General features: G+C 41.3%; 1 protein-coding gene across 2 annotated transcripts in view; it reads left to right on the top strand.

Annotated features, from left to right (window-relative positions):
- Positions 1-19,880, top strand: part of mrps27 (mitochondrial ribosomal protein S27) — a 106,421-nt gene that overhangs the window by 64,959 nt on the left and 21,582 nt on the right. For both annotated transcript variants that reach the window (XM_041186341.1, XM_041186344.1), the window contains exons 6-9: positions 57-135; positions 2,595-2,710; positions 8,904-9,006; positions 9,139-9,281. In XM_041186341.1, coding sequence (XP_041042275.1) covers positions 57-135; positions 2,595-2,710; positions 8,904-9,006; positions 9,139-9,281 — 441 coding nt within the window. The remainder of the gene's footprint in view (positions 1-56; positions 136-2,594; positions 2,711-8,903; positions 9,007-9,138; positions 9,282-19,880) is intronic.

Genomic DNA, 19,880 nt, shown 5'->3' with positions numbered 1-19,880 from the left:
ATATTGGTGATTTCATTTTCCTCTCTTGGATCTGTAAATATCAAATTCTTTTGCAGTTACAATATGGAACTTTTCCAGATAACTTCACATTTAATTTACTGTTGGACTCTTACATTAAGGAAGAAGACCTTATGAGTAAGTGAGAAATGTTAGTTGACTGATTATAGTTTGTATATTTAAATTGTCTGATTTGAGGGGAAAATGCTCATTTATCTCAATTGTCCAGTGTATGAAGTTCCAAAAGTCTGATGTAAGAATTAAACACTTTATATACATTTAATTTTATGTAATTACCCTGTCATTAAAATCTCTATGTTGGTTGATGGTGGTAATGCAATGCATTTGAACATCATTGAGACCTGTCAAATAGTGAGAGAATCCACAGGTACCTACACACTAATTTACTAACCTTAGCTGCACTATCATTTGAAGGCCCCACGTGGAGACCTGGGCCAGTATTTTGCATTTTGGGTTGGGACCAAAATTACACATTCACCACCTCACACCTGCCCCAGGTCTTTTCCCATACTGATAGGAACATAAGAGCAGGAGAAGGCTATTTGGCCCCTCATGCCTGCTCTGTCATTTAAATTGATCATGGCTGACCTTCAGCCTCAACACCATCTTCCTGCACTATCCCCGTATCCCTTAATGTCATTGGTATCTAGAAATCTATCGACCTCTGGTTTGAACATACTCAATGACTGAGCCTCCACAGCCCTCTGGGTCAGAGAATTCGAAAGATTTACCACCCTCTGACTGAAGATATCCCTCCTCATCTCGATCCTAAATGGCCTACCTCTTATTTTGAGACTGTGTCCCCTGGCTCTTGACATCACCCACCTGCCACACAACGGGAGAACACCCTTCCTGCATTCATCCTGTTGAGCCCTGTAAGAATTTTGTACACTTCAATGAGGTCACCTCTCATTCTTCTAAACTCTAGGGAATACAGGCCCGGTCTCTTCAATCTCTCCTCATAGGACAATCCTGCCATCCCTGGGATTAATCTGGTGAATCTTCATTGCACATCCTGTATGGCTAGTATATCCTTCCTTGGGTAAGGAGACCAAAACTGCACAGAATACTCCACGTATGGTCTCACCAGTGCTCGGTACAACTGCAGCAGGACTTCCTTTTTCCTACACTCAAATCCCCTTGCATTAAAAGCTAACATAACATTTGCCTCCTAATTGCTTGTTGCACCTACATGTTAGCTTTCAGTTCCTTATGAACCAAGAACACCCAGGTCTCTTTGGACATCAACATTTCTCAATCTCTCTCCATTTAAGAAATACTCTGCATTTCTGTTTTTCCTACCAAAGCAGATAACTTTACATTTTTCCACACTATATTCTATCTGCTGTGTTCCTGCCCACTCACATAGTCTGTCTAAATCTCCTTGAAGCCTCTTTGTATCCTCCTCACAACTCACATTCCCATCAAGTTTTGTGTCATCAGCAAACTTGGAAATATTACAGTTGGCCCTCACATCCAAATCATTGATATAGATTGTGAATAACTGGGGTCCAAGCACTGAACCCCACTAGTCAACGCCTACCAACCTGAGAATGATCGTTTATGCCTACTCTCTGTTTTCTGTCTGTTAACCAATCCTCAATCCATGCGAGTATATTTCCTCCAATCCCGTGTGCTGACCTCCTGTGTGGGACCTTATCGAAAGCCTTCTGAAAATCCAAATACACCACATCCACTCGTTCACCCTTATCCATCCTGCTAGTGGAGATGGAGAAAGCACCCTCACTCACTGTCAGTGTCCTAGCCTGTAGTTGTTTAGTGATGTGGAACAGGCTTATGGACCAACTGGTCTTTTCCTGCACGTTATTTTCCTATATTCATATATATAGAGGCTGAACGCAGACTACTCATTCATACTGTACATCGTTTTGGCCAAACAAGTCTGATACATTAATTGGAGAACATGAGGAGGAGAAAATATTTTTAAAAAATTTTACTTCAAAGTTAATTCAGTATGGCTGATAGCAATCTGCCCATTCCAGCTCATCTAAACCACAAATCTTTTCTCCCCAAAGTTAGTTGCCTCTTCTGTACACTGTGACCATTCAATATAGTCGCAAAATGTATCTACAAACAAAGAGCGATAGTTAAATGTTCATTAAGGTTACTTGTCTGGGGGTGAAACATGGGTTAGGATACACAACAGAGAGCTGTCTGACAGTTTCAGCATTTAATTAACAAGAAGGATGGAAGCTCTGCCCAGTGGCTCTGGATGTGCTGATGTTTATGGTACTGAGCAATGTCTTCACCTCCATCTTGTGCTGCAATCAGTTTCAATTATACAAAAATCTGTAAAGCTAACTGTGTTAACTACTATGTGAAGCCTTGCTTAAGGCAGGGTGTGTAACTGAGGATAATGTTTTCTACTCCATTGTTGTAATTACTTTAATTTTTGATGGCTGTGCAATAGATTTATAATCTTGTACACATTTAGAAGGACAAGGCATTTGCACAATAAATAGAATTTAAGATAAATAGCTTTTGCCCCAATTAAAAATATTTTATTTCTAAATTGACTATAAGGACGACATATGAAACTGTTGCTCTCCTTCCAGATGCGCTAGCTGTTGTCAATGAAGTGATGCTACAAGAAGCATTTGATGAGCAATGCACACAGCTTCTTTCTCTCTATGTTCTACACAAATACCTACATAGTAAGCCGGAGTTGAAGGTAAAAAAATATACTTGGATTTTCTCTACAGTGCCCTTGCTATGAAATGCATCTCCAATTCTGATTAGGCAGTTGAATTATAGTGACAAGTTGCTGAGGAATTTATTTATTCAGTGGAAAGACAATTTGAATTCTGCATGCGTCTGCACTTTCATTAGTTAATCACATTTTGGCTGGCATGAAGGAGCATTAAACCTTCAGTAGATCTTCAGTATTGATGCATTTAAGGAGAATTTGATGCATTCAAGGGGAAGCTAGATAATCACATGGGAAAAATGTTTAGAAAGTTATGCTGCTAGGATTAGATGAGAGGGGTGCTGGGATTCTTGTGTAGAGCAGTTGGGCCGAATGGCCTGTTTCTGTGCCATACATCCCATGTATTTGGTTCTTCAGTTCAAACAACTGGCAGATCATTGCAATGGCTAAAGGACAAAAGGGAGAATGGTGATGGAAATCTTACAATTATATTGAACTGCAATCTGTAGAAAATTGCTTGCAATGTAATTGTTTGCTGGTTTCTAATGCACCGAAAGTCATTGTATAGTCCTGATGTGTGTAAAGATGAGTACGCAAAAATTTCCATAAATGGAAACTGCAATCTTAGCAATTATTGTATGGATGGCCTTTACATATGTATCCAAACCCCATAGCTACACATTTTGATTGCTACCAATAGCTGCATATTTCTAGGCACAAGTTGTAGGTAAAATTCTTGATTGATCAAGCTTAAAAACATCAGATTGCAACCTTGAAGGTTAATACTGTAAGCTTTCTAAGCATTTTGCGTGATGCTCTCATATAAATATAGATAACAATCTCATTTATTGGTTCTAATTTTTACATTAACTGTGCTTGAATAGTACAGCAACCCTCAAAGAATTAATAAGAGGATTACTCAATTTCCCATTATGCTGTGAAAGCAATTGTTAAGAACCACAATCAGAATTGAATTTTTATTTATTCTCTTCACAAAATCATGATTGTACTTTTTTATCTTGTGCACATACAGATTAATCCTGTCAAATTTACAAGATATGAAAGGAAATCAAAACTTTCAAATGTGTGATGGATTTTTATTCCTGTCTTTTACTTATGGATCAAATATAATGTATTTGATAGTAGAAATGTAAAATGCATTATCACTACAGCAGATAATTTATCTGAGATCTGTCAGATCATATTTTAGAACATGGACTAGAGAGCTCAGCAGCTAAAAATTATAATTTTTGAGCCTACACTTCTTTAAGTTGTTCTGCGAGGCAAGTCTAATAACGGGTTTTGTTTTCAATCAAAACCATAGCTGATTAAGATAAAAAGTAATCAATGGTCTTGTGGCATAAGGTAAATCAGGTTAGTAATTCATCATTTTATGACCTTGTATGTATGAGAAAATCTAATGTAAACTTTACAGAAGATTTAAAGAAAAAGCTGATTTGAATTTCTATTTGTTCATTTTTCATTCTTTGAAAGCCCATAATCCAGCCGGTTCCCACCCAGTTCCCAGCTTCCCAACTCTCAACTCAAGAAGTCGCATTAGAAAACATACTGTGAACTGGCATCTTCTACCTAGGATTCCACAACTCTACTATTATAACCTGTTAGGCTGCCTTAAAAGTATTTTCCAAGAACAAAGCTGTTTTTTGTGTAATGGTTTAAAGTTCAAGCCTTAAAGCTGTTTCTGCACCCAAGTTTTTAATTAGAAAATCTGGTATCTAAACCTAAGAATGACTTTTACATCATAAATGGGCAGCTTAGTCAGGCTGTACTGATGCAGGTCCAACACAGAGACTGAACGTACCATGCCAGACTCTGCTGTGCACAGCATTACTGAGGAATTTGTATGAAGCAGTGGCACAATTGGAGTGTAGAATTACAGCTCCTTTCACTGTCTTAGTTCTATATTGTAAGCAGAAGTTAGATCATTCTTTTTCCTCCTCTCCTAAAGGTGCTGACTCTTGTGTGGTTCACCAGGCATTACTGATCATAAACAAAAACAGAAAACACTGGAAAACTCAGCAGGTCTAACGGCACCTGAGGAGAGAAAAATAGAATTAACGCTTCGAGTCCGTATGACCCATCTTCATTACTGATCCCAACTTTGTGGCTGTAGCTATTTTTCACGCATAAACTTAAACAATCAGTGTGGAAGGCATTGCAGTCAAATCTGATCCTGCCCTTGTATGACATTCACGCGTACACATTTTCCAGCAAGGCTCATTGGATATTAACTAGCAGTGGGACCTGACTGAAGGATGCTGAGGCCAATTGTAGCATCTTTTCCCACCACCCCAGCTTAATTCACTTAGCTCAGCACAGATCATGAATCTTTTAACCTCTACTTTAGCCCAGTATCTCACCACAGAAAACTATCCGTTTCGCACATGACAGAGGGTATCCTCAATGTGAGGGTCTCCACAAGGGCTGTGCAGCCGTCACTCCTACCAATAGAGTCACGGACAGATGCATCTGTGACAGGTAATTTGGTGAGGATGAGGTCAAGTAGGTTTTTCTCTCTTGTTGCTTCCCTCACCGCCTGCCAAAGAGACAGTCTAGCAGCTATGTCCTTTAAGACTCAGCCAGCTTGGTCAGTAATGATGCTACTGAGCCACACCTGGTGATGATAGCCCCCTACCCAGGGTTATTCTGTGTTCCTGCCACCTCAGTGTTTCTTTAAAGTGAAGTTCAACATGGAGTAGTACTGATGCATCAGCAGAGCAGTGGGGGCGGTAGGTAGTAATCGGCAAAAGGTACACTTTTGATCTGATGCAATGTTGAGGACCCCCAGTGCAACTCCCTCCCAACTGTATACCAGCTGTTTACCACTGAGTCACCACCTCTGATAGGTCTGTCCTGCCAGTGGGACAGGATGATGGTGGTGGTGTCTGGGACATTGTCTGTAAGGTATGATTCCGTGAGCATGACTATGTCAGGCTGTTGCTCGACTATTCTGTGGGACAACTCTCCCACAGATGTTAGTAAGAAGGACTCCGTGGGGTCAACAGGGACGAAGCAAGGGTTGGGATACACAACTGAGAGCTATTTGAGTTTGTCATTGACATTTAATGCTGGGTAGGTCATTCCTGTTTGATACAACTGAGTGACTGAGGGTATTTAAGAAGAGTTAATCACATTGCTGTGGGCCTGGCCTTTGTGACTTCCTCCCCTAAAGGGTATTAGTGAACCAGATGTGTTTTACGATAATCAGCTATGGTTTCATGGTCACTGAGCTTTTAATTCCAGATTTATTAATTGAATTTAAATTCCACCAGCTGTCGTGGTGGGATTAGAACCTTTGTCCCCAGAGGTCTTAGGTTCAGTGACATTACCACTACATCAGCACCTCCCTTCTCCCACTTTGTGGGAAATGACTCTACAAAGCTCCTCTTAGCCACCACACACTGGGAAGCTGAAAATCATGACTACTGAATTATATTGGATATAATTTAATGTAAAGACAAGCTACTTGACAGTTTGCTGTTGTCACATGTTGACATTTGAAATTGCATTCTGTCCAAGATCACAGATCTGTCAAAGGCCCAGATATCCCTGGAGTAGCATGTTATACCACACTAGAACATTGATTTAACTGTACCACAACAAGCTTCAGTGAGGCTTACCATTGAAATGAACTGTCTATTCCAAAGTCAGCTTATGTAAACTTAAAATTTTTATAAGCTCATTCTAATTAGGAATTTTGGTAGAACATTGTAAAAAGTAATTTACAGCATCTGCACATCCCTTATCCACAGCACGGATTTGTAATCTAATTGCATTTTTGATGAAGTGACAGAGAAGCTTGATGAGGAAAATGTGGTCAACGTTGTCTGTATGGATTTTATGAAAGTGTTTGACAAAGCACTATGTAAAAGGCTGGTTAACAAAATTGAGGCTGATGGAATAGGGTCAGTGTCAGTGGCTCTGTTTGTCATCATCTTTAGTACAAAAACTACTTCAAAATAAAATTTGAAAGGATTAATCAAAATGAAGGCAACCTCAAACAAGAATAGAAAATATTGAACACACTCAGCAGGTCAGACAACATCTGTTCTGATGAAAGGCCACAGATCTGAAGCGTTAACTCTGCTTCTTTCTCCACCACTGCAGTCCATGTGGCGTAGATACACTCAAAGTGGTGTCAGGAAGGGAGCTCCAGGATTTTGACCCAGCGACAGTGAAGGAACAGCAATATAGTTCCAAGTCAGGGTAGTGTGTGGCTTGGAGGGGAACTTGCAGGTGATGGTATTCCCATGCATTTGCTGCCCTTGAACTTCTAGATGGTAGAGGTCATGGGTTTGGGATGTGCTGTCGAAGGAGCCTTAACGAGTTGCTGCAGTACATCTTGTAGCTGGTATACACTGCTGCTACTGTGTGTTAGTGATGGAGGGAGTGAATATTGCAAAGGTGCTGCCAGACCTGATGAGCATTTCCAGCATTTTCTGTTTTTATTTCAGATTGCCAGCCCTTGCAAAAATGCAGTCAATGAGAATCAAGGGAAAATGCACTGTTTGGAGTCATACCTCGCACAAAAGTTGTTGTTGTTGTACTCTCGATCATGACCAAAATGATGGAAAGTGTCATCAACAGTGCTATCAAACAACAATTACATAGCATTAACCTGTTCACTGAAACTAAGTTTGGTTTCCACAAAGGCTGTTCAGCTGCTGACTTCATTACAGGCTTGGTTCAAACATGGACATAACAGCTGAGCTCAAGAGGTGAGGTGAGGGTGACAACCCTAGACGCTAAGGCAGCATTTGACTGAGTGTGGCATCAAGGAGCCCTAGCAAAACTGGAGCCAATGGGAATCAGGCAGAAAAATCTGCACTGGTTGAAGTCATACCTAGCACAAAGGAAAATGGTTGGTTGTTGGTCAATCATCTCAGTCCCAAGATATTGCCACAGGAGCTCCTCAGGGTAGTGTTCTAAGTCCAATTATCTTCAGCTGCTTCATCAATGATCTTCCTTCCATCATAAGGTCAGAAATGGGGATGTTTGCTGATGATTGCACAATGCCCTGTGCCATTCGTGACTTCTGAGATACTGAAGCAGTCTGTGCCCATATGCAGCAAGGTCTGGATAGCATTCAGGCTTGGCAAGCGACATTCGCACCACACAAGCACCAGGCAATGACCATCTCCAACAAAAGAGAATCAGATCATCTTCCCTTGACATTCAATGGCATTACCATCATTTAAGCCCCCCCCCGCTATCAACATCCTGAGTGTTACCATTGACCAGAAACTAAACTGGACCAGCCATATAAATACTGTGGCTACAAGAGCATGTCAGAGGATGGGAATCCTGCGGTGAGTAACTCACCTCCTGATTCTCCAAAGCCTGTCCACCATCTACAAAACACAAGTCAGGAGTGTGATGGAATACTGTCCATTTGCCTGGATGAGTGCAGCTCTGACTACAATCAAGAAGCTCAACACCATCCAGGACAAAGCAGCCCACTTCATTGGCACCCTATCCACCACCTTAGCAATATTCACCCCCTCCATCACCTAAGTACAGTGGCAGCAATGTGCACCATCTACAAGATGCACTGCAGCAACTCATCAAGACTCCTTCGATAGTGCCTCCCAAGCCCATGACATCTACCACCTGGAAGTTCAAGGGCAGCAGACACATGGGAACACTACCACGTGCAAGTTCCCCTCCAAGCCACACACTGTCCTGACCTGGGTTCATCACTGTCGCTGGGTCAAAATCCTGGAACTCCCTTCCTAACACCACTGTGTGTGCACCTACACCACAGGGACTGCAGCAGTTCAAGAAGGCAGCTCACCATCACCTCTTCTGGGCAATTAGGGCTGGGCAACAAATGGTGGCCCAGCCAGCGACACGTACATCCCGTGAAAGAATAAATAAGCATAGTGCTCATCGGAATTTCAATCAGAGTCGACTGACGAGTATTCGCATAGTCACCTGTTCCACTCCCAGCAAATGTAAGGGCATATGTCTCAGTTTGTAGCGAAACTCAGCTTGTGAAAACCAACTTTTTGCTGAGCAGAAATTAGGGTGTTGAAAGAAGGAGAAAATCACAAAAGTGAAACCTGAATTATTTTAAAACCGTGGTTAGTCCTTACCTGATAGATTTCTATCTGTTAGCTTAGTATAAATTTTCTAGCTCAAATGTAAAGATTCTCATCAGTTTGACTTATTTTCTGTATAACCTGCTGTTTTCCAGTTGGAAGATGAGCGGAATCTGGGTGCAGCTTTATTCTTGGTAGGACTGAAGCAGAACAATACGGTTGGCTTTAGCTCTCAGCTTCTGGGCCTTGCATTGCTTGGTATGTTTCCTGCAGCTATTTATATCTAATGTGCCATCTTACATAAGAAGTATATAACAGTACAGTATGCTTGGATTGCTTTTGATTCAACGTAAGCTTTAATTTTCTGAAAATGTGGATAATCTTTAACAGGAAAAGTTGAACTAGCTAAGGGGATCCGTGCTGTTTACACCAAAATGCCCCTGATCTGGACCCCAGGGTACTTGGGCCGAGCTCTGAATGTAATGGAGAACACGGTGAAAGCATCAAATGGAAAAAGGCTTTGTAAAGAAGCGGTAAGAAAAAAATAAAATACATGGTGTTTCTTTTTCATTTGAGCTCTTATGCTGTAAGGGCGTACTACGTTGTATTAAAATTCACTCTGCTTCTCAGCTTCGCTTCTACTGAGCAGAGGCATCCTACAGTCACTGTCAGTGGTACTCATGATTGGCCTTAATGTGGACAAGTGAGAGTGGATTGTGAAAATTTGGACCCTTTCCTTTTCTATTTAGCCGAGCCCTTGATAAGTGTGTTCAGCATGGAGTAGGAAATGGAACTGGTGTCCCACTGATCCCTGGCGCTTTGAGACACTGCAGTACTGTAAAAGGAAAATGATGCAATTGACTCTGTTCAGAATATCAAGACACCTAGTTTAAAGGTGAAATATGAAATTTTTAAACTCTGGTTTGGTTTCTCTTTTAAAAGTTTTAAGTAGACTCTTGGAGCTGATCCACATGTACAAATGGAATAATGTGGCATATGTGAAGTTCTTTTTAGTATTCATTGATCTGCAGCCTGTCCTGTCTAGGGCATCAAAATGTCAACTAATTGCATTTCAAACATTTTCATTCGCACAAACCATATTCCTCCTTCAACTTGAGAATGGTACGAAGGTCTTAAGCATACACATTCTCTGTAAGCGGTGGACAATGGCTGTTCTTCCTGCCTGACCTGGATTGCCCTCCTCCTATGCAATAACTTGGACAGCAGCAGTCACAATACTGACAAAACCCATTCATTGAGATGCAGTCATTCCAGGAACTTTGTCCTCTAATCAGGAACCACTCTTGCTGGACCACTTGCAGTGCCATATAATTTAATGGAATTTAATGATTTTTAATCTGTGTAGCTTCTACAAACAGGAACTCGGTGAATTAATTGAACATTTTTAAAAAGCTATTTTGACAAGAAACGCATCTTCAGTGAAGGATAGAATTTCTTCCTCTTTGACACCACATCTGCACTGCTAAAATTGCAATATGCCTTAGGGTAATTGCTGAGCAGTAGCCCACATGATGCTGGCAATTGACCATCTAATTTAATTGCCAGCAACTGTCTGTTGCTGTTAACATCTTCAGATACTTTAACAGATTCAGAGAAGTGTTCATTGTGTTGCTGTTTATGGCAATAGGATACAGTGCCCTAAAATATTAGATTTAACTATTTTAGGATTTGGTGTTTGATTTATGGAATGACTTGCTAAACAAGTGATAAGTCAACATTAGCTAAAATGTTTTATTATTTATTTACAAATGCTGGGCGCAGTGTACTCCTACAATATCCTGCAATTTATAGTATTGTGGTGAATGGCCCGGATTTTGCGGTGGCAATGACAGCAAAGCTGCCTGCGTTCAGCATCATTGCTCTGCTGAAACTGAAGTCGGCACATGCACACATTCTCAGAATGAAGACGTTTTTATTACACTGTTGAGTCATCCCTGCGGCCCCCAACGTGACAGTAATCAACAGGAAACTGTATGAATTGACAATAACTTTCACTCTTGTGCTGTTAATGTCACTGTAAGAACCCTTGAAAACGTTACACCTTGTTGAATGAGGTGCGACTGGGATTTGAAATTATTTTTATTCTTTCATGGGTTGTGGGCGTCGTTGGCTAGGCCAGCACTTATTGCCCATCTCTAATTGTCCTTGAGAAGGCGGTGGTGAGCTGCCTTCTTGAAACTCTGTAGTCCATGTGGTGTAAGCACATCCACAGTGGTGTGAGGAAGGGAGTTTCAGGATTTTGACTCAATGACAGTGATACAGTTCCAAGACAGGTTGGTGTGTGGCTTGGAGGGGGACTTGCAGGTGGTGGTGTCCCCATGCATCTGCTAACCTTGTCCTTCTAGATGGTAGAGGTCACGGATTTGGAAGGTGCTGTCAAAGGAGCCTTGGTGAGTTTCTGCAGTGCATCTTGTAGATGCTACACACTGCTGCCACTGTGTCGATGATGGAGGGACTGAATGGTGAAGGTGGTGCATGGGGTGCCATTCAAACAGGCTTCTTTGCCCCGGATTGTGTTGAGCTTCTTGATTGTTGTTGGAGCTACACTCATCCAGGCAAACGGAGAGTATTCCATCACACTCCTGACTTGTGCCTTATAGATGGTGGACAAGCTTTGGGGAGTCAGATGATGAGTTACTTGCTGCAGAATTCCCAACCTTTGACCTACTCTTGTAGCCACAGTATTTATATGGCTAGTCCAATTCAGTTTCTGATCGATGATAATCCCCCAGGATGTTGATAGTGGGGGATTCAGAGATGGTAACGCCATTGAATGTCAAGGGGAGATGGTTTGATTTTCTTGTTGGAGTTGGTCATTGCCTGATATTTGTGTGGCATGCATGTTACTTTCTTTACGTTTGATACTATTTTTAACTTTTTTAGTTAACCATTGATGTTGGGTCCTCCCCTTGGGATTTTTCTTTCTATTTTGAATGTATCTGTTCTGTGTATTCTGAATTATCCCCTTAAATGTTTGCCACTGCATCTCTATTGACCTATTCCTTAACCTAATTTGCCAGTTTACTTTAGCTAGCTCAGCTTTCATGCCCTCATAATTACCCTTATTTACTTTAAGATATTAGCCTTGGACCCACTCTTCTCTCCCTCAAACTGAATGTATAATTCAATCATAATATGATTGCTGCTACCTGGGGCACCTTCACTATGAGGTCATTAATTAATCCTATCTTGTTGCACAATACCGGGTCTAGTATAGCCTCCTCTCTGGTTGCTACCAGAATATGCAGTTCTAAGAAACTATCCTGAAAATATTCTGTGAACTCCTTATATAGGCTACCTTTGCCCATCTGATTTTTCCAGTCAATATGTAGATTAAAATCCTCATGATTATCGGCGTACCTTTCTGACAAGCTCCCATTATTTCTTCCTTTATACTCCGTCCTACTGTGTGGATACTGTTAGGGGGCTTGTATACCACTCCCACAAGTGACTTCTTACCTTTATCATTTCTTATCTCTACCCAAACCACTTCTACACCCTGGTTTCTTGAACTTAAGTCATTCCCTCTCTTGTGCGAATCCCATCATTAATTAACAGAGCCTCCCCTCCCCTTTTCCTAGCTTCCTGTCCTTCCTAAATGTCATGTACCCTTTAATTTCAGGTCCAAATCTATATATCATCCTGCAGCCATGTCTCTGTAATGGCTATCAGATCACACTTATTTATTTCTATTTGCACCATCAGTTCATCTGTTTTGTTTCAAATGCTACGTGCATTCAGATACAGAGCCTTCAGTTTTGCCCTTTTATTATTTTTGTGACATCTAGTCTTATCTGCTGATTTAGTCTTAGATTTGTACTCTCTGTCCCTTCCTGTCACGGTCTATTTATCATTTCCCATATTAATACCTTTCTCTCTTGCCTTGTCTCTACTCTTTGGTTTACCACATCTTCCTAAATTTGATCCCTTGCCCCCACTATTTAGTTTAAATCTTTTCTACTTCCCTAGTTATGGGGCTCGCTAGAACACTGGTCCCGGCATAGTTCAGGCGTAGACCATGGTGATTACCATAGGGAGACGGGGGGCCCCCAGGTCAAGAATTACTGAAACCCAAGTAGCATATTTCACACTTGAACACAAAGGGAGAGGCCAGGCAGTCTGATTTAAAAAAAAACCCTAGATACAGAGAGAGGGAGAGACAGTGCTGAAGATAAACAGGAACAGCAGCTGCTCTGGTCAGCAGTGGGAAAAGGCTGTTTTTACCTGTTAGTTTCCGGACAGAATGCGAATAGGAGACAGAACCCATAGAAATTTAAGGACACTGAAAGACTCGCTCTGGCATGGCCGGTGGAAGGAATCTCCAGAGTGACCCTTAATGCTGGAAGCTGGTTCAGGATTTCTCAGACTGAGAGAATTGGTTTTTAATGGTCACTGGATGTTACGACTTGGTGAAACAGGGAGAAGTGAGCTCATTGGAAGCTGGGGCTAACGTTGTTTCCTGTAAATACAGCAAATCTGCAGAGAGCGTGCTGTAATGTATCAATGCGGCGCAATGTTTTCGAGTGGGTAAAAATGCTAATAAGGGATGTCTTTTCTGTAGTTTAGAGTATTAGTTGCCTACTAAGTAAGGTTTAATCAATGTTGATTGTAATTTGTTTGTTACAGTGAAAGTCTTAAAGCTTGAAATCTTGCCATGTGATCCTTTAAATTGGTCACTGAAAATTCAAATTTTCTTTTAAAGCTATTGGTCTCCACAGGGAATGTACCAGTAACAGATCTGCCCAGTTTACTCTAGACAGTCTCTATCTCATCACATTGAAGTTAGCCTTACCTAAATCTAGAATCTTAGTAGCTATTTTGCATTTCTCCATTTCAAAGACTACATTGAATTTGATCATATTATGATCGCTATTAGATGGCCATGCACCAGATTGTTAACTAAATCGGGCTCATTACTCATTATATAACCTAATATGGCGTACGCCCTTGTTGGCTCTAGGATATACTGTTGCAGAGAACAGGACATACTCCAGAAATTCACTACCGTTCTGACATGCTAATCTGCCTATCTTAATCTACATGAATGTTAAAATCCAACATTCAAACCACACTGCCTTTGCTACATGTTCGTCTAATCTCTGCATTTATACAATCTACCACATCACAGCTTCAAAAGGGTATCTAAACACAACCCCGATTTCAATCTGCAGTCCTCTTCTATTTCATAATTTTACCCATGAAGCCTCCACTGCCTGCTTACCTCTTATTATATCCTGTCATCATCAAAATGATTTCACTAAGGCTACTCCTCCCCCTCTACTATTTTTCTCTATATTTCCTGTAGACTTTATAGCCTGGTACAGGTACAGTGTCTCAAATCCAGCTAGTCAAAGACTGGAATTGTCCAAAATCCAGGCATTTTTTTCTTGGGCACCACTCCAGGAATAGAGAAAGTGTGGGAATGAAGAGGTCATCCTTGGGCTGAACCCAGAGGATCACTCCCCGTCTGTGATTTACCATCTAGTTATTTTTTTGACATTAATGATAAAAGCATGGTACAGAGACAGCCTGTGTGAAGGAGTTAGTTCCAAACTCTGGGAAAATCCAAAATCTGGCATGATCTCGGTGCCGTGGGTGCTGGATTTGGGATACTGTACCTGCATATTAGTTTCCAAACCTCACCATCTTGCAGCCACGTCTCAATTATGGTTGCCATAACATACTGTATCCTCCAAACTGAATTTACACCTGCAGCTCACTCAATTTGTTCCTTAAGTGCTGTGTAATTGTATAAAGAACACTTAATTTCAGCCATCCTAACCTTGGTTCAGCTCTAATGTTTTACCCACGTTAGAAACATAGAAGGAGGAGGAAACCATTTTGCCACTTCAGCCTATTCTTCCATTCAATTAGGTCATGACTGATTTTGGCCTAGCATCAAATGGCCACCTCTGTCCCATATCCCTTAACACATTTGGTTAACAAAATTCTATCAATCGCAGGTTTAAAATTAACAATTGATCTAGCATCAATTAGCTTTTCACAAGGGAGTTCCAACTTCCTACCGCCCTTAGTGCGTAGAAATATTTTCTAATTTTGCTCCTGTTTCTTATTTCTCGCTCCTGGTTTAATCATTTTACATCTTTTAGTTTTTCCTTTTACCTGTAGTGCCTAAAGGTTTCATGTTTGTCTACTTTTTTTCCCTTTTGTTTGCTAATAAACAACTATTAATATTTTTTCCACATGAGTCCTCGCCCGATTTAAAGTCCTCATGACTGCCCTATTTATCCTTTCCTTTAGGATCCTCTTCTCAACCTGGTTCAGATGGCGTCTGTCCCAACGGTGCAGTTCCTTCCTGCCCCAATACTGGTGCCATGAAATGGAATCCCTCTTTCCCACAACCAATCCTTCAGCCACGTGTTCACCTCCCTATCCTGCTTGTCCAAACACCAATTTGCATGTGGCTCAGATAGTAATCTAGAGATTGTAAACAATGTTCCTGAGGCATTGGGACAATTCTGGGGAAGATGGAACCTGTACAAGCTGGACGTGTTGGACCCCAGCAGGACCGGGACCGATATCCTCGCAGGAGTAACTGTTAGTAATGTGATGGAGGGTTTAAACTAGAGTGGCAAGGGAATGGGAACCTGAGTGGGGAGACGCAAGAGAGGGAAACAAAGATAGAAAAGATAGAAATGAAAGATAGAAATGTAAAAAGCAAAAGTGAAAGGCTGAGGAAACGAGGACTAGCAGCAAAAAGGGCCATAGTACAACAAAAGATGTGTAAAAATGTTAAAAAGACAAGCCTAAAGGCACTGTATCTGAACGCATGGAGCATTCGCAATAAGGTAGAGGAGTTAACAGCGCAAGTATATGTAAACGGGTATGATATGATTGTGATTACAGAGACATGGCTGCAAGGTGACCAAGAGTGGGAACTGAGTATCCAAAGATATTTGATATTTAGGAAGGACAGGCAAAAAGGAAAAGGAAGTGGGGTGGTATTGTTGGTAATGGGTGACATCAGTGCAGTAGTGAGAAAGGATACTGGCTCAGAAAATCTAGATGTTGAATCGGTCTTCGTAAAGCTAAGAAGCATAAAGGGGCAGAAAACATTGGTGGGAGTTGATTATAAGCCTCCAAACAGTGGTGGTAAGGTGAGGGTTGGCATTAAACAGGAAATTAGAGATGCATGTCACAGGGGTGCTACAATACTGTGGTGGATGAATTTCTGGAGTGTGTACGAGATGGTTTTTAGACCAGTATGTCGAGGAATCAATTAGGGAACAGGCTATCCTAGATTTGGTATTATGCAATGAGAAGGGATTAAGTAATAATCTTTGTTCTGCGGGGCCCTTTGGGGAAGAGTGACCAGAACATGATAGAATTCTTCATTAAGATGGGAAATGAAGTAGCCCAATCCAAAAATAGGGTCCTAAATCTAAACAAAGGAAACTATGAAGGTATGAGGGGTGAGCTGGCTATGATAGATTAGGTAACTTCATTAAAAGGCATGATGGTGGATAGGCAATAACTAATATTTAAGGAACAAATGCAGGCATTGTAGCAGTTATACATTCCTTTCTGGCGCAAAGATACAACAAGAAAAGCAGCCCAACCATGGCTAACAAAAGAAACTAAGATAATATTAAATCCAAAGAGGAGTCATATAAAGTTGATAGAAACAGTAGCAAGCCTGAGTATTGGGAGCAGTTTAGAATTCAACAAAGGAGGCAAAGAAATTTATCAAGAGGGGAAATATATAGTATAAGAATAAACTTGTAAGGAACATAAAAGCAGACTGTAAAAGGTTCTATAAGTATGTAAAAAGAAAAAAGATTTGTGGAGACAAATGTAGGTCCTTTACAGTCCTCAATGGGAGAATTTATAATAGAGAACAAGGAAACTACTTTAGTACTGTCTTCAAGGAAGAAGACAATAAGTAACTTACCAGAAATGCTAGGGTCTACTGAGAAGGGAGAATTGAAGGAAATTAGTATTACTAAAAAAAATAGTGCTGGAGAAATAAATGGGACTGAAAGCTGATAATCCCCAGGGCCTGATAATCTACATCACAGGGTACTAAAGGAAGTGGCCATGGAAATAGCTGAGGTGCTGTTTGTCATCTTCCAAAATTCTGTAGATGCTGGAACAGTCTCGACAGGTTGGTTAGTGGCAAATTTAATGCCACTATTTAAAAAAGGAGGAAAGGAGAAAAAGGACCAGCTAACCTAACATCAGTAATAGGGAAAATGCTAGAGTATTATAAAGGATGCGATGACAGGACAGTTAGGAAATATCAACGGGATTAGACAAAGTCAACGTGAAATTATGAAAGGGAAATCATGTTTGACAAACCTACTGGAATTTTTTGAGGACATAACTAGTAGAGTAGATAAGGGAGAACCAGTGGATGTAGCGTATTTGGATTTTCAGAAATCTTTTGATAAAGTCCCACATAAGAGGTTAGTGTGTAAAATTAAAGCACATGGGATTGGGGGTAATATATTGGCATCGTTGTTTTCTTTATTCATTCATGGGATGTGAGCTTCACTGGCTGGGCCAGCATTTATTGCCCATTCCTAGTTGTCCTTGAGAAGGTGGTCTTGAGCTGCCTTCTTGAACTGCTGCAATCCATGTGGTGTAGGAACACTCACAGTGCTGTTAGGAAGAGAGTTCCATGATTTTGACCCAGCGACATTGAAGGAATGGTGATATATTTTCAAGTCAGGATGGTGAGCGAGTTGGAGGGGAACTTCCTGTTGGTGGTATTCCCATCTATCTGTTGCCCTTGTTCTTCTAGATGGTTGTGGTGCTGTCGAAGGAGCCTTGGTGAATGCCTGCAGTGCATCTTGTAGATGCTACACACTGCTGCTAATGTACGTTGGTGGTGGAGGGAGTGAATGTTTGTGGATGTGATGCCAATCAAGCGGGTTACTTTGTCCTGGGTGGCATCAAGCTTCCTGAATTTTTGGAGCTGCACTCATGCAGGCAAGTGAGAAGTATTCCATCAGACTCCTGATTTGTGCTTTGTGGATGGTGGACAGGCTTTGGGGAGTTAGGAGGTGAGTTACTCACCGCAGGATTCCTAGCTTCTGACCTACTCTTGTAGCCACTGTATTTATATGGCTAGTCCCATCTAAGCTTACCCCTGGACAAGCCTGATCCCAGAGTAGAACCCAGCTTGATAGATCCTAACTTGTATTTGTTTGTTTAGATACATGAAGAGGGGTCACTGAACAGAGTCACCGGAGTCAGCTAATGAACTTTTAACAAAAGAGTAAAACATTTATTTAACAAGAAAATATTAATTATATTACAATACTCCTTCACCTAAAACTATACCTTTACAGATATATACAGATTTGTAAGGATAACACAAGTTACAAAAGCCATCTTATACATTAATGTTCACAATAAGACACACCACATTCTGAAATCAAGTGACAGATGCCACCTCACCAGATGCAATGGATCTCTCCTCAACTCCTCCCAGACCCCTGTCACACTGTGAGCCAACCGGCCCGACTGCACTCCGTCTTTCGCATGAGGGTTTCCAATCTCCACTCTCCAAGACCTCGCCTTGGAATCTTCTCCCAAACCGGCACTTTCTCTCAGATGCCTTCCACAAGGGTTCACCTCCAGGGTTTCGAACTCTCTTTCCAATGTTTCTGTTCCCTGGGTCACCACATGCATTCAAGCTGTCTTCCGCGCTCTCTCTCTCACGTTTTCAGTTGTCAACAGTACCACTGCTTCACATGCCCATAGAAAAGAGTTACTACAGACCTTCAGTTGTCTCTTTGGACCTTCTTGCCTTTTGCAAGCTGTTCCACTTTAAATCTGCTTTCTGCAGCTTTTGTCTCTTTAAATCAAAAGCTTGAAGCCTTTCTCTCTGTCATTTTTAACTTCACTTAACAAGACCTTTTCCAGGTCCCTGTCCTTCCTTTGACTAGAAGGCCTTCTTTGGACTTTCCCTTGTTTCTATTTCACTCCTTTGGCCTTGGGACCATTTGGCTCTTTTGGGAAACCTGAAGCTCCCTCTCCCAGTGCTCAGTCTCTCTGGGGTCCTGGCTTCAAACTGCTTAAAACTGCTGTTTCTTTAGTTTTTCTTTTAGTCTATGGGAGGGACCTGCCTCTCTGGACCCCTGTTGCTAGGGAACAGCCCAATTCTACTCTTGTGTTTTTTAACTTCTTAAGTTCTAAGTTCTCATTAGAACCTTTAACAGCATGGATAAGAGAATTGGTTAGCAGACAGGAAACAGAGTAGGAATAAATGGGTCTTTTTCGGACTGGCAGGCAGTGACTAGTGGGGCACTGTAGGGATCAATGCTTGGGTCCCAGCTATTTACAATATATATCAATGATTTGGGTGAGGGAACCAAATGTAATATTTCCAAGTTTGCTGATGACACAAAACTAGGTTGAAGTGTGAGTGGTGAGGAGGATGTTAAGAGGCTTCAAGGCATATAAATGGCAGGAACAGTATAACATGGATAAGTGTGAAGTTATCCACTTCAGTAGGAAAAACAGAATGGCAGAGTATTATTTGGATGGTGATAGGTTGAGAACTGAATTACCTGGAAAAACTCAGCAGGTCTGGCAGCATCGGCGGAGAAGAAAAGAGTTGACGTTTCGAGTCCTCATGACCCTTCGACAGAACTTGAGTTCGAGTCCAAGAAAGAGTTGAAATATAAGCTGGTTTAAGGTGTGTGTGGGGGGGGGCGGAGAGATAGAGAGACAGAGAGGTGGAGGGCGGGGGGTGTGGTTGTATGGACAAACAAGCAGTGATAGAAGCAGATCATCAAAAGATGTCAACGACAATAGTACAATAGAACACATAGGTGTTAAAGTTGGTGATATTATCTAAACGAATGTGCTAATTAAGAATGGATGGTAGGGCACTTAAGGTATAGCTCTAGTGGGGGTGTTTTTTTTTATATAATGGAAATAGGTGGGAAAAGGAAAATCTTTATAATTTATTGGAAAAAAAAGGAAGGGGGAAACAGAAAGGGGGTGGGGATGGGGGAGGGAGCTCACGACCTAAAGTTGTTGAATTCAATATTCCGTCCGGAAGGCTGTAAAGTGCCTAGTCGGAAGATGAGGTGTTGTTCCTCCAGTTTGCGTTGGGCTTCACTGGAACAATGCAGCAA

Source organism: Carcharodon carcharias, chromosome 4 (genome assembly GCF_017639515.1).
Source record: "Carcharodon carcharias isolate sCarCar2 chromosome 4, sCarCar2.pri, whole genome shotgun sequence".
NCBI lineage: Eukaryota > Metazoa > Chordata > Chondrichthyes > Lamniformes > Lamnidae > Carcharodon > Carcharodon carcharias.
This window is presented reverse-complemented; position numbering and strand designations above follow the sequence as displayed.